General features: G+C 35.5%; 2 protein-coding genes across 2 annotated transcripts; both read right to left on the bottom strand.

Annotated features, from left to right (window-relative positions):
- Nucleotides 1–7,561: 7,561 nt before the first annotated feature.
- LOC112519158 (transcriptional corepressor LEUNIG-like) lies at nt 7,562–14,004 on the bottom strand. Its single transcript, XM_025127154.1, has 11 exons — nt 13,889–14,004; nt 10,866–10,963; nt 10,247–10,421; nt 9,911–10,067; nt 9,757–9,808; nt 9,546–9,658; nt 9,316–9,465; nt 9,088–9,243; nt 8,806–8,919; nt 8,533–8,733; nt 7,562–7,672 (listed from the first exon to the last, which is right to left on the bottom strand). Exons 1-11 carry the CDS (start codon nt 14,002–14,004, stop codon nt 7,562–7,564), a joined length of 1,443 nt encoding a protein of 480 aa, XP_024982922.1.
- Nucleotides 14,005–15,254: 1,250 nt separating this feature from the next.
- On the bottom strand, nt 15,255–16,194 carry LOC112519758 (protein E6). Its single transcript, XM_025128004.1, has one exon. It carries the CDS (start codon nt 16,192–16,194, stop codon nt 15,307–15,309), a length of 888 nt encoding a protein of 295 aa, XP_024983772.1. The 3' UTR covers nt 15,255–15,306.

Here is a 16,194-nt window from a genome sequence, read left to right as displayed (position 1 = left end):
GGTCTGCAGCATGTCTTCTGTATAGATCTTCTTTAGTTGTTTTACTTAGGTTTATTAGCTGCTCGTGCTTATCATGTGTTCTTGTCTGTAATTTGTTTTGATCGAACGGCTTAGATTAAATTACTTTAGGCCGTGTCAGAAAACGGTTATTAGCTTGTATAAATAGCAGCGTAGGCCCTTGTATTTCAGTGTGCTTCAGTATTGTAATTGTCAATATTTTCATTGAATTGAAAATCATTTGAAGCCTTCTCTTGTGTTCTTCAATCGTCTTCACTGTTTTGTTTATTGATTTCTACTTTGGTTGATTATTATTATTTCCGCTGCATTCTCACTGTTAAACCGATCATCCAAGTAAGTAATCTTTACCAAGAATCTGAGTTAATCGATCCTACAGACATCAACATACCTTAATATCAAGGACATTTGTTTTTGATGACTTATATCAGGAATGCAATCAAGGATAACAAAAAAAATACTTTGCCTCTTTTACTTTATTAATAATTCACATTTAAGTCTCCTGTCAAGCAAAGTTATCAAATCATTTTGAATTCTAGGACCAAGATAATAAACATGTAAATCATCATTTGTAATATGTTGAACATGATCCTGAATAATTGGGTCAAATTCAGCCAACATCTCAATCAAGCCCAAAAAGTTACCATTGCTATTCCCATAGAATTTTGCATTACTTCCACGAAATGCAAGATTATGTTCTTCAAGAAATTTTACAATAGAAACAACTCTTACCAAGACTTTTTTCCAATGATTTTTTTCTTTCTATATTTGGGTTTGAACAACTTTGTCAATGGTTTGGTTCTTTTGAAGTCTTAGCCACAAATAATACCAAGTTTTCATATTCATTACATGATCTATACTTGTTTCATGCTCCTTAAGTCTAGTGCTAAGGTGTGACCAATCCCTAACTCCATCATTTGTTAACTAACCTTTTATATGTCTTTTTTTTAAAGATTTCACGACAAAAACATAGTACCTTATCAATCTCTACCGAATATACAAGCCAATATCTATCACATTTATCCCCATTTGATAAAATTCTAGTATACCATGTGGCAGAAAAGCGTTTAGACAATTTATCTTTAGGACCTTTCTAAACAGACAAATCTCTTTCATGGCCCTTAGCAACTGACACATCAATCATTTTAGAATCTAACGGATCCCAATTTCTTTGATAAAATATATCAAAATGATTAAAAACATCATCAACATTAGTAGCATCATCACCATCAGTAGAATCAAGAATATCATTAGAAGCATTATTAGCATTAACATCAGGAACATCATTAGAAGCATTATTAGTATCAACATTTGTAGCCAAATCGTCATGGGAGTCATTTAGAGTGCCAACTAAATTCACCATGTTAGGATTTTCATTAGCATCAACACAAGTATCATCCAAATCAATATCTATATGTTCATTGTCAAGAGAAGACAAACCTTCTTTTATGACAAACTTATCAAGAGATATTTTTTGAGATTGAATTATCTCTTCAATTCTTTTCTTTTTCTTTTTTACGTTTTTGACCTCCATAATCATATTTTATAACCTTAGAAGGCATATTGAAACTGAAATAAGTAAAAGAAAAAAGATAAGGAACAAAAAAACCTGAGTGAGGAATATAGTAATACTATTGCATAAGATGGCTATTGATGCTTGGTCCTCCCAAGTCCCAAAAGATTTTGATTGCACTGCAAAAGATAAACACATGTACATATATTAAGGATTTGATCATGTGAACCTAATTCCTAAACAATTTGAAGACTGAAGTTTGGACAATTTGAACCAAACCTAAACAAATAAGAAGATGAACCTAAACAATTTGAACATGATTTGAAGTTGGACAATTAATTAAGAGTGCAAGATAGTTTATTAATACAAAACACTTAACAAATGATCATATTTCATTCAAAACTAAATCTGTAAATCATATTTCCACTTCAATCTCATCCAACTATTAACTATACAGTTTCAATCATATTCATAGCAAAAATTTCAATATTCTAAAACACTTGAGACTATGAACAAGTTTTCAGTTTTCTTACACACAAAAATCATGTGTTAGTGATTTCTGAGTGGAATTTATCTCACCTTTAGGAATTAGGTTAAAATCGACCAACAGTCCAACCAACACAGGTACGATTATCCAGTTACAGAATTGAGATTTAATGATGATGGCAAGCAAATTAGTAAATAGCAATCGAGTAATCGACCAATCGTTGAGTCATTGAGATTATGTGATTTGAGAATAGGCGAATAGCAATGAGTAATGAGTAATCGACAAATCGACCAAACATGCTTTACTTATACAAAAAAAATTCAATGTGTATCAAATAAAAACTTTAAAATGTAATTATTAATTTTGTTTCAAAAATATCAACTTAAATTTACTGTAATGAAAAAAATAATCAATTAACAACCACCCATTTTTATTGTTTTATACTAAAAACGTTTATCTGCATTTCTTTTCTTTTGAAAAAAATACAGTTTTTAATTTCAAATATAATTTAATTATTTAACTATATTTGAATTTAATATAGTTTAAGTTGACTAAAAATTATTTGGCTAAATATCAACTTAAACTAGTAAATATTTTTTTTATTAGTATAGACAGATTTACAGATAGATATTGGATAAACTGAATAAAAATTTAGCATATTCAATACTTAACTTATTTTAAATGCATCATCAAGTATCTTTAATAGAATAAAAAAGACAAAAATGGAAAAAGAAAAACCAAAAATCATAATTTACTTTATGATCTAATAAACAGACAAATCGTCAAAGGGGTTTGCTATGACGAGTGTGAGTCTGACTTATATGAATGTTAGATAATGTTATAGAGGTGGTATATGTGTCACGAGGCTCAGTACGACAAGTGGTTGTCATGTTCAAATGCACTTGGTTTGATACTGCCTCGGGGGTTAGAGTTGACCCTAAACACAATTTGGTAGATATCAAATATAAGTCTAGACTTGGATCTGACGACCCGTYCGTTCTAGCATCACAGGCAGAACAAGTATACTATACTTCATATCCTTCTGACAAAAGATTTGAAAGATTGGTGCGCAGTTTTCAAGACAAAAGCTCGTGGCATATATGAAGTGTCTGACATGATTAACGATGTTGAAAACAATGATCATATCGATGGATAAAATTCTTTCAAATCAACGAAAGGGTAACTCATACAAAGTTCGCATTGGGAAACGAGTTCGATGATATTCGTCTTGCCACAGGGGAGGTACATATACTTCATAATATTAATGAAGATGAAGGTGGTGATGAATCGGACGATAATAGAGACGATATGCCGGGAAATGAAGATAGCGATGATGAACCAGAATTTGAAGACATAGATGATGATCAAATGATGAAGATGAACCGATGTTATCTGATCATTCTTCTGATGAGTACCTTGTCTTTTGTATGCTTATTTCACAATTATACACATAATCACGATTTATCATTATATTTTTTCATGATATAATTTAATATTTTTTGTTTCAGGAGATGTCACGCCGAGAGCGTGGTAGAGGTCATCAAGGTAGTCGCGGCAACCCCATGTCTGGTAGGGGCAGCAACTCTGCTGGCGGGCATGGCGACCAGCGCGCCAATGACATTGTTGAGTTCACAGAGGCTGTCCTCTGGGATTTAGATGAACAAGAGGTGGCCATGGAGCCCCCAACTTCAACAGGTTCGGGGTCGGGGAGAGGCCCCAACAATGAGATGCCAACACTGAGTCATCCGAGCCAACGAAGACATCTCTCTTTGTTAGGCAATGGGTAAGTAGATGTGGTATAAGACTTTGTATTACATAATAAAATGATATGAATGTCATTTGTGTTGTAAATATTTTTTTTAATTGTACAAGTTTAAATATGCCCATGTTATCCAGGAGATGAGGGCTATATTCAGGTCTTCCTTTCCTACTCCGTGGCATATATGGAATGAAGTACCTCAGGAAGCACGCGACTTGATGTTCCAACGCTTTCGGGTTGGTGTACCATTTTAATGTAATTATACATATAAGGTTACTATTTTTACATTTATACATATATTGTGTATGTAGGCTAAGTTATAGTGGGAACCAGAGCTGGATGGCATGGTTCATGATTTATGGACCAAAGCCATGCATTATAGGTACTCGGATTGGATGAGCACTGCACGTTACTGGGTCATGGCACAAGCCTATCTCAGTGCTCAACAATGGGACGGTGAGGACTTCTCACAGATTAGATTACACCCTCTTGTATGGGTCCCAGAGAGGTTTTGGCTTCAGATGAGTAACCAGGTATGTATCTCTATTGCGAGCTTTTTGAACTGCCATGTGTTTTGTACCGCCTTATATATGTGCTCTGTTTTAAAAGGTTTGGGATACCAAGCGTTGGAAAAGGAAATCCAGGATCAATAGGGCTAATCGGAACACACAATTCAAGGGAGCGTCGTCCAGACACACTGGGTGATTGATTAGTACTGTACAACATCGAGACAGGATGGTGAGTATATAATTTTTTTTGAAAATGTAATTCGTTCTTTATGTTTACTAACAACTTAACCTAATTGTCTAATGTAGGCAAAAGTAATGGGTCGTGAGCCGACTGCTACTGAGGTGTTTGAGCACACTCATTGCACGAAATGAAAGTTCGATCAAGGTTCGTTCGATCCGCCTACCGATTCTCCTCAGTTCAGTTACCCCAAAGCTGCTAGGTATCATGTAAGTTTTCTAAAACCATTACTTTGGTTAATAGATACATTTGGAAGGTTTAAGGTAATATATTTTAATAAACATAGTGATACTATTAGTTTGGGCTGCCATTGTTGGGTAGACGTTAGACTAAGTAGATAGGTTGAGAATGTGACTACCATTGGTTTTATTAGAATGCTTTAATTGTTAAAAATAGGCATTGGTTATGTTTGATTTACAGCCGTTATACTGCGAAAATTTCTACATATATAACCTCACCTGTTTTTGTTTTAGTGAGCCATAGGAGCAATTTCAATCGCTTAGGGGTGAGTCACAGTCTACTACCGACAGCCTTTCCCCTGATGAGGCATCTCTTTGGGAGCAGAGTGTCGGAGGACAGAGGAAAGGTCGCATCTTTGGTTTCGGGACCACCCAGGATCCCTCTTATGCTATGATGGGTAGATGTAGCAGTAGGACCGAGTCATCATACGAGTCAAGAGTGGAGGTATGTTGGTTATATTGTTATAAACTTTCTCATTACTAAAATTGCGAACAAACTACTGATTTTGTCGAATATTGAATATTTACAGATAATGGAGTTGAGAGAGAAGTTGGCAAGGATAGAGGAGGAACTGGAGACTGAACGGAAGAATATGGTAGATTTAGAGGCCAGACAAGCTGCCTCGTCAGCCGAATAGGCCAGACAAGCTGCTACCTTAGCCGAACAGGCCGCCTTATCGGAGCATTTTGTTGCGTTTATGCGGCAGTCAGATACCTTTTCCCCCTCCCTCACCTCCCGGTAGTTAGATTGTATGAATTTGAAGATTAAATTGTATGAATTAGATATTTTAAATTGTATGAATTGGTTAGTTTTAATTTGTTCACAGTTTTGGTTTGTTATATTATGGTCAAGTTTTGTATAAATAAATACATAAATTATGTAATTTCAAAAAATTTATTTTTAGATTAATACAAATTAGTGACGGATAAGAGAGGGAAAATCCGTCGCTGAAAGTCGCTGAAAGTTCCCTCGTTGATCCATCGCTGGAAGTTCCCTCGCTGAAAGTTCCTTCACTGATCCGTCGCTGAATCTATTCCCTCGCTGATCCGTCGCTGAAAGTATTCCTCGCAAATCCGTCGCTGATAGCATTACTTACGAGCATTTGACCGACGAAGTATCAGCGACGGGTCACCCTTTTAGCGACGGATTTGGGAGGGAAATTTCTCTCGCTGATACTCTGCATTTTTGTAGTGAACCCACGTCTTCTCCTTGGCAAAGAAATTTTTTACCATGCGTTGAGTAGAATTTGATAATGGATTTGAGTTAGTTGTCTGAATAATGGATCTAAGAGTGAAGCAGATAGAGTGTTTGACGTAAAACAGATAGATTGTTGATTATAGAATCCTTTTCTTTTTTTCTTCTCAACGCTTCCCAATTTCTAGGAATTAGTCCTAAAGTAGCTCCTAAAAACTCTGTTATTATCCCGTTTTTTGAAAGAACTGTTCAAGGAAAAAACAATCGAATTTACGGTTCGTTTGTCTAAAAACATCTCAAGTGTTTCCTAATATAAGTATTGATTATGGTTTGTATGATTTACAAGAATTATATGGTTTGTATTTGAAACCACCTCCATATATGCATCATATAGCATGTGTAAATGTATTATTTATATCAATAATCAAATACAAACCCAATAAATGTAACAAACCTCTAATTAATATTGTTTCATATGTTTTGTTATTGTGTACGTGTTTCATATATAAACATGTTTTCACATATTTTCACACGTAAAAAAATCTAGAATATTTCATATATGAAACAACACCATATGAACACCGGATGTCTCGCATTATTTTTTTTTTTCATATATGAATAATACACAAAAACCTGTTTGTAAGCTTGTAATATTTATTGGGTTTGTGTTTGATTTGCCCTCTATATATATATTTGATTTGCCATCTTTCCCTCTCCTCTCTCTCTCTTTCTCTCTCTCTCTCTCTCTCTCTCTATATATATATATAGAGAGAGAGAGAGAGGGAAGGATCAAACGAGAATATTGTCAATTGCAAGTAAACAAATAAATGGTCAAATCACATGTGATTTTGCATGCGATTAGGGAACACGGTCAACACAAGGGTGTACGGGCGAATTGGCCCGCAACCTCAGGTCATGGTCTAAGTCGTGTGAATCACATGTGATTTTACACATCATGTTAGTACAAAATTACATGTGATTCAATCGTTTTTCATGTTCACTTATTTAGTTATTATTCTCGTATGATCAGCATGAATTTTATAAAACTATTAATGCAAAAGTAAATATATAACTTAGATAGTTGTGTGTATATTCTAAAAAATTCGTTGTTAACTCCAAACAAACATAATTTTATTATTTGGGTATAAATACTTGTAATATAATTTAATTCATATTATTTTCGTGAAACTTTTGAAACCACTTTTTTACGGTTGAAACTTCACAGCGAAACACTGTGAAGGTAAAAAAAATTCCGAACCTTCGCAGCAAAAACACTGTGGATGTTACCTTCACAATGGTTTACTGTGAAGTTTCAAATGTATAAAAGTGATCCCACTGGTCCCACGAAAACAGACTGGTTTCATGTGATCCCAAGTCTATTTCAATAATTATAAATAATTCTTAGAAAGGTTAAGATCCTGCTAATTGGTCCTTCAATGTATTAACCGATCACTTAACCAGTTGTTTCATAGAAATTATAGAATATTTAAATAATATAATTAATGATGAAATCTCTGTAATAGAAAATCTGTTGGAGTTGAATATAATTCATTTTAAAGATTTTTTGTCTTTTCTTTTCTATTTTAAAGATATTCTAAAGGATCTGTTAAAGATGAATGATCCCAGGGTCGGTATTCATGTTGGCCTCGGCCTCGGTCCAATCCCGAGCTTTAGACCCAATTGACCATCGGTAAATTACGGATTTCCAACATCGAAGCTACAAACATGTATATCAATGATCATTAAAACGAGGATGCTAAACGGTATCCTCGATTGTATATGCACAACTAAGTTCTACACGTTTGTTTTTGGTTTTTCGATTTGAATCTGAATATCATCTCCATAATCTGATATGGCCGTCGTTACTTGTTGATGCAATCAATCCGGCTTCCGGTGAATAGGTCAAGGACGATATGATTCCTGAGTGTAGTTGTATGCTTCGTGTTTTACTACCTTTAACACAATCCCAGAATTCGAAGATCTGCCACACAATTTCAATAATCCATTCAAAAATTTGCATATTGTACACAAAAATCTCGGTAAGCACTTACCAGGTGAGCATGACAAAGAACAAGGATATTACCAGGTAAAAGACATTGCAAAGACAAATAATCTTTATCCAGTAAGTGATTGTGATGACTCTTATACACCGTTAGTATATATTTACCAATAATCTTACTATTGCCATTTTGATGGCCGAGAAAATTAACCCAGTAGACTAAGGAGCTGTTTGGTTGGTTTATATTAAGTCCTGTATGGATAAAGTTGTTTGTATGGACCCGGAAGGTTTTTGTTTGGGTGGGTTTTATAAATGGAATGAACATGTTTTTAAATTGGGAAGGGAAAGTTTGAAAAAAAAAAAACTTGGCTTTCTGCATAAAGCCCCCCTAGAAGCTTACTAAATAAGTCACTTTCTATATCGTTAAGCCACTACCAAACAGTAGGTGATCGAATAAGTTGTGAGTCCCATTAAGCTCTTTAAGCTGCGAACAAACATGCCCTAAGTGAGGGTGGTGACTATTACCGGTAAGTAGCTCTAGCCGATGTGAGAATCTAGTGAAGAAAAGATAAAAATACCTGAAAACCACCAATGACCAAGAGTAGAGAATGGACTGGATGAAATGTGCAAGATTTAAACATGTTCTCAGTTGAATACAATTCGTAGTCACATTTCCAACCCGATTTCGTCGACCAGACCCGGGCACTGTCTTCGCTCACAGACGCAAGGTAACGACCACTTTGGTCCCAGCAAATCGACTGAATGTCTCTAGCATGTCCCTTTAACGACATATTTTGCAATTAAGACGATGCAACGTTCATGGGATTGGAAGAAGGAAGTAGTATTCATACCTGTAACCGTTCTTTTTTATCGGTTTCGATATCAATCATAAGGATCATGTTCCCTGAAGCAACAGCTAACAGATTCCTGAACTGGAACCTAATTTGCCCCATACCTACATCCACCTATTTTACCACAAAAAAGAAAGAATGCCCATGTTACACTTCATAGAAACAGACAGTTCTACGCTTCGTGCCAGAGGTCAGGCCAGCATACATCTCATCTCCCAGACTTCACTTCCAAGTGGGCTATATATAGATAGTATGATTCTGTTCAAAATGTGTAAAACTGACCTTGTATATAGAAATAGATGCACGCTCATTGATGTTCCACAAGCGTATCTCCCCGTTACAGTCACACGAGCAAACAATCTCTCGCTCGTGTGGATTGAAATCCACAGATATCACTCGATCCGCATGCCCATGAAGTTCCACCAAGAACTTGCTAATCTATGTTAGCACGGGAATTTATTGAGTTGATCACAAGATTAAGCATGAAAAAGGTAGAAAGTTGATTCTTACATTGGCTGCATCCCATAGCCGAATGGTTGTGTCAAAAGAAGATGTTGCAAAAACGGTTGAATGTGGCATAAACCGAACATCTGTGATCATATTGGATTGTTGTGGAGTATTACCCAAATGACACAGAGATTCCACATTCCAAACTGAGACCTGGTGGAAATGCGACCATTTTATCGATCTCGAATGGAACTTTGATTTATAAAACATGAATGAATGAAGTTTTGACGAACCATTTTATCATTTCCAGCAGTTGCTAAAAGCTTTCCATCCGAAGAGAAATGGCAGCACAAAACAATGTCGTTGCTTGTGAAGAAGGTCTCGACTTCCTTAAACGATAAACCTCCTTCAATATTAACCATATTTTCATCATAAGATCCCTCTTTATCTTTTCAATAATAATCAAGTGGTATTTTGATTCATTAATAGTTATTTGGATTGTACCTTTTGCGACATTTTTATCTCGAGAAGGATGATCTTTAGCAACTTCACCACCCTACAACAAAAAAAAGGAAACCACGATGAATGTTGCAAGGAAACGCAGGATGGAAGATGAAATAAAGGACAACCAAGAAATATATAAGTAACTGCAACGAACCTTATTCGATTTTGGCTTCAATCTCAGCTGGCCCGTTGTTTGATGTTGTCTACTTTCCCTCCTAAAAACCTTCTCTGGTACGCTCGATGTTCCCTTCTGTTGATCATCCTGCACTGCACTCTGTTGAGCCACATTGAGAGGCCGGGAAAGATGCATTCTGCGAAAATAAAAGAAACTGTTTGGTTTTATATAATATGATGGGTCCAATCCCCTACCTCAGAAGCCCAAATTTTCATTTCAGGTTAAACTGGGGGAACATAAATTCATATTCCCATTTTCATTCCTCTCTCTGAACCAAACAACCCCTGAAATAAGAATCAGTGCTAAGAAATTCACCTAGAGCTACAGCTGCTTGTATGAGATTGTCTAAGGCTTGATTCATCATCGCTCAAAGGTTGCATAGGAACATTGTGTATCGGACGATGGGAAGTTTGTTGGGAGGCCAATTGCTGATTTGTGGGTGTTCGAGTTTGCGGATTTCTTGTTACATTGCCACTCTGACCATCATTTGCTATAAAAAGATTCACATAAAATCACATCATTTCTGTGATACACAAAGTATCAAATGTAAAGACACTAAAAGAGAGTGAAATCATGTCCAATTGACAGGTCCTAAACACTAAAACACAACAGATAACTCATGTCTAATTCGGCAAAGGGGGGTGGCGTCTAGTGTGTGCCAAAAGCCCCTCTCATTGGTCTCCTCAGAGGCGGGTTCCTCTGGTGCGGGTTGGAGTTGCCGGTAATCAACTTTTTGCGCAAATTGATCTTTTTATATGAAAAGAATCCAAGAAGTAAAATGCAAGAAAAATAATGGAAATCGATGAAGCCATAGATGCCATTCTTTTAGTCTCTTCACACTGATTAACCAAGAAAACACCAAGTGAAAGAAAAAGATCGCTCCCAAGAAACTGTATGAAAATGTGTGTGTGTGTGTATATATATATATATATACCTGGAGGTTCGTCACAGAGTCTTGCTTCTATTTCAAAACAAGCAGCTGTTAGTTCAAACCCTCTCCTGTTCAAGTAATCAAGAATGCATCGATTCAGCCTGCAAAACCCAAAATTACACGATTAAACGATCTACAGACGGATACGGATACTAAAATACGATGAATGGCTCACGAAGTTTGGGCAGTGTTGGGGTCCATCGAAATCAAGAAACTGAAAAGGGGGAAACAGATTTAGAGTTAAAAATTGGTATTTTCAAAAGAGTAAAAGAATGCAATCGAAGAAATACAACTTACCCAGATGAAGATCAATCAGCAGAAGAGTTTATAGTGTGAAATTACTACACAAAAGCAAGGGATTTAGACGATTTCGAAGAGGGTCTGTGTACAGAATGGATGAATGAATGTGTGTTTTAGGAGTGAAGTGAATTCGCCATGCAGAGCAATGGATTAACAGATTTTTAGAGAGAGAAAGGGTTTAGAGAGAGAGTATAATTGGGGTGAATTTAGAAGATGGTAAGAATCGAGTCTTTACCACCCAAGTGACGGTGACTTCCTTTATTCAATAAATATTTACGGTAAGGGTGTTCAGAGAATTGAGGGGTGTTTGAGATTGTTTATTTTAGGTGTTTTTTGATTTATTTTAGCTTGATATTTGTGATGAGCTAAATGTTAGTTTTTGGATGAAAAAAAAAATATAATTGTTTATATCGGTGTCAAACTGATAATAAGTAGTTTTTGATAAGTTAATCATTCATGACTTAAAAAGAATTGTTTATTATCAGTTTACCATTTTAATTTTGTTTTATTAATGTTTGTTAATTATTAATCTTATTGATATAAATTTTTGTCAAACATATTATTATAAATGATGAAAAATAAATTTTTACATGTTAAAAAATCAAATAAGTTAATAAGCAATCCCAAACACTCCCGTAAGTCAATAATATGGAAGATTGTCTTTTTTCGTTATTTTACATATATAAACAAAATTTGCCAAACACTAAAAAACATCTTATCAGCTTATTGTTTTTTGGTACCGTTATAAGCTAATCCAAACATTTTTTACAAAACTCCGATTTTATACCACATAAGTTAATAAGCACTTTTACAAAAAAAAAACATAAGTTGTTTTAAATAAGCAATCCCAAACACCCCTTTAAAACCGAACAGTTTGATCACAAATGATCAAATCAGTTAAATCGGACCACAAAAAGACGGTCTAATCTGACCGGTTTAGACTGTTTAGGCCTCTTATGAACTTTAAACTAAAAAAATATGGCATCTATATCTAAAATAAAAATTCTATTAATATAATACTATTCAAAAATAGTACATTGAATTATAAAAAATGTCTATCTCTAAAATAAAAAACAAACATTGAGCAAATAAAAAAAAAGTTAAAATAAATTCACCAAAAATAGTTGTAATTAATAACCTTTGACAAGGCTAAGGATGATTTTGAATTTGATTTTTAACAGATTACAGAATTTTAGATAACAGAGTCAATTGAGAAATGAAAACTAAGAACATAATGTCTTTAATAAACTTTTTTAACTAGACCATAAAAATAAACTTTTTTAACTAGACCATAAAAGTAAATATGAATAATACATGTGTATTTTTTGGCGGTCGGTTCGATTCAAACCACTCAAAAACATTCAAACCACATACCAGACTGGACCTAGCGATTTGGTAATATTTTTAGTCGATAAAAATGATATTGTACGCAACAATTTACTCGGTAAACGCTAACTGGGTAAGAGTCGTCACCCTCATTTACGAAAAAAAACTTTGGTCATTATCATTGTTCTTACTGGGTAAGATTCTTGTTTTTTATTATATTAATCTCATAAGGTAATGTGACATGATAAACACTTATCGGATAAACGTTTGTAAACCACCCCTGAATTTATATATACAAGACGACATAGTTTTGGGTAGAATTAATCCATGCATCTAAAAGTCTACTAACATGTTCGTCCACGTTAAGCTTACAGATCCATGATATGTCCTCTATTAAAACTTATGTTTATTTGAATGGTAAAATGGTATCAATCCACACAAGAAAAGTGAGTTTTAGCGACGCGTTTCTAGCACCGAAAAATTTCATCATAAGCTATGATGACGACATATTGTCTCTGTAAATTGTTTTTGAGAATAAATGAACTTTTTAGCGACGGTCGTCGCTAAAACCCCTGACTCTTGTGGTTAATGCTTGTTAGTTGTTACCGTGTTCCTTGAGTAGGGTCGTTTACTCTGAAACTTACCTAAAAAATGTTAACTAATAAGAGTCAACACTCAACTTAACTAAAATTACCGGGTAAGATATTGCAGTCCATCAAAAAACAGTATTGTGTGCAATAATCTACCTGTTAAGCACTTACCGGATAAGAGTCGTTAGCCTCACTTACCGTATAAGATTCTACACCGAGCAAGATTCTCGACCTTTGCAATATTCATTTAGTAAGATAAATGAACCGATGAACACTTAGGGGGCGTTTGGTTTGCATATTCTGAAGGAATCTGCTGAAATTGGAATGTTGAATTTCATTGACCAAATTTCATTCCCTCGTGTGGTTCATTTATTTTCACGAAAGGAATCTTCAAAATCCTACAAATTCCACAAACAAAAGAATTTAATATTCCTTACCAACTACATGGTATTTTGACGGAATGGAATTCTCTCTTTCATAATAGCAAATATGTCCTTAACCCAATATACTATAATCTCATAAAACCCAATATGACGATCGTCGACCACTTTCAACCATCGTTAATCTGAATCACCGGTGACCATCGCCATCTGATCACCACCGTCGGCCATCGCCGGCCACCAATGATCTGATCCACCATCGATCTGAACCACCGTCGATCACCGCCATCTAAACCACCATGGACCACCACCGATCTGAACCACTGTCGACCATCACCATCTAAATCACAATGGACCACCATTAATCTGAATCATCGCCAACTACAACTGATCTGAACTACTGCCGATCATCACCTACCTGATCCATTACCGATATGAACCACCACTGACCATCAACGACTTGATCCATCGCCAATATGAACCACATTCGACCATCGCCACCTGAAGCACCACTAACCACCACCGACCATCACCTACTTGATCCATCACCGATTTGAACCACATTCAACCATCGCCACCTGATGCACCACTGACCACCACCGATCTGAATCGCTACTGACCAACAGCGACTACCACCGATTTAAAACATTGTCAGACGCCGCCAACCACCACCAATTTGAACAACCATCGATCTGAACCACCGTCGCCATCGCCAATCTGAACCATTGTCCATCTGAACCACTATTGACCACCTCCATCTAAACCACCGGGGACCACCATCGGAACCACCGGAGACCACCATCGATCCGAACCATTGCCGATCACTGTCATCTGAACCACTGCGGACTGTGAACCACCACCGATCTGAACCATCGCTGACCACCGTTGATTTAGTAACGTCGTTTAGCTTATGGTTATTTTGGGTTGTGTATTTTATATTGTTTTACATATTAAATAATTATTTTATTAAAGTATTTTTAGTTTTAAAAAAATAAAATTTTCAAAAGGGCATTTTGGTCATTTACCAATATCTCATTCCAAATCTAAAGCTATATTTAGTTTCTTAACAGATTTCATTCCAATGCCTGTCAGCCAAACAGGTGGTCAAATCTGAAAACATTTTATTCCAATTCCTTCAAAATCAAATTCCTTTAAGAGATTTCATTGAATCTAAAAACATTCTGCGAATCAAACACCATCTTATTGAATAAACGTTTAATAAATAGCCCAATATTCTCAACCTTATTACTACAAAAAGTACAATAATACTTTTTTTTTAAATTTCTACTTTAAGATTTGACAAATATTTTAAAATTTTGGCCCAATCTTATTATTAAACTTTGGGGAAAAAACATGATATATATTTTTAATACATTAAATACAAAGATATTTCTAGACAATATTTAAATACTTGTCATAGTTATAAATTGCAACTTATATTTATGTTTTTGGAAATTTATATATCTTTTGACCTCAAGAATTTTTTTTTCGTTATACCATTAAAGTGCTAAAAACTTGAATTTGACCTTATGTTAAAATCAACATTTTTCATGCCTAAAATATTGTGATGATTCACAAGATGGAGTGATAGACGGTGGTTCAAAGAGTAAATGTCTTACAAAATGATATTCGTTGTGGTCCAAATTAAAACTAAACAAAATATTTCACTATAATACATTTTGCCTTAATTTTTTTATTTTTATAAGTAATCCAATATAAAAATTGGTTAATTTTTTTATTTTTTATAATATTATATTGTTTTAAATTTAATAATATTTATTCTTGAAATTAGAAAATGAAAAATAAAAGAGTTCATAAATATTACAAGTAAGAAAGAAAATGAACGCATTAAGGAGTGAACACATCTTCTTGGTTCTCTTGGAACCTTGCATTAGAGTTGTACCTATGGTATGAATTATCATCATTCCCATAATACCCTCTGTTGTTGTACTTGTACCCATTCCTTGAACCAAATACTCTTGGATTGGAACTTTCACTACTGAGGTCATAATAGTACTTTCCCTTATCCATGTACCTCGTATCACTCATTCCCTGCTTCTCGGTGTTGTACATATCGCTGACATGATTGTACTTTCCATAATCCAAAACCCTAGTGTCACCCGATCCCTGCTTCTTAGAGTTGTACATTCTGCTGTCACCATTGTACTGGTACTCTTTGTTGTCATATTCTGTGGCAGTAGTTTCATAAGAATTCTCGCTATGGATAGGGGTGGTGTAAGCAACCGTATTATAGTTTTCGGGAAGGGTGGTGGGGAGGTTGTCATAAGCACCACCGTTGGTGGCGGCAGGAGTGGTGGTTAAGGAAGGATCAAGGTGGCCGTAGAACTTGTCTTGCTTCTCGTGATTCATGTACATGCTTCTGTCACCGTTAAACTGGTTTCTGCCAGCAATAGCATACTGTGCATCAGTAGAAGTGTCGAAAGAATCCTTGCTGTAAGCAACGGTGTTGTGATAAGCACCACGGTCGGTGGTGGCAGGAGCGGTGGTTGAGGGCGGAAGGTGGCCGTAGAGGCCGTAGCCAGTGGAGTCTGTGGTTTGTGGGATGAAGTTTTGGTCTTGTTGTTGTGGTTGAATGGTGGTGGGAAGGAGTTCATCTTGTATGGGGATATGGTTGCTGAACTTGCTGAAGAATTGGGTTTCTCTGGCATGGAGTTGCAGGGAGATTGGGGCAAAGAGAAGGAAGAAGAGAGAGATGCTTGTGGTTGTGGTAGTCAT

Source organism: Cynara cardunculus, assembly GCF_001531365.2.
Source record: "Cynara cardunculus var. scolymus isolate 2C chromosome LG 10, CcrdV1, whole genome shotgun sequence".
NCBI classification, from domain to species: Eukaryota; Viridiplantae; Streptophyta; class Magnoliopsida; order Asterales; family Asteraceae; genus Cynara; species Cynara cardunculus.
The sequence above is the reverse complement of the archived record's forward strand: the minus strand, read 5'-3'. Positions and strand labels throughout refer to the sequence as shown.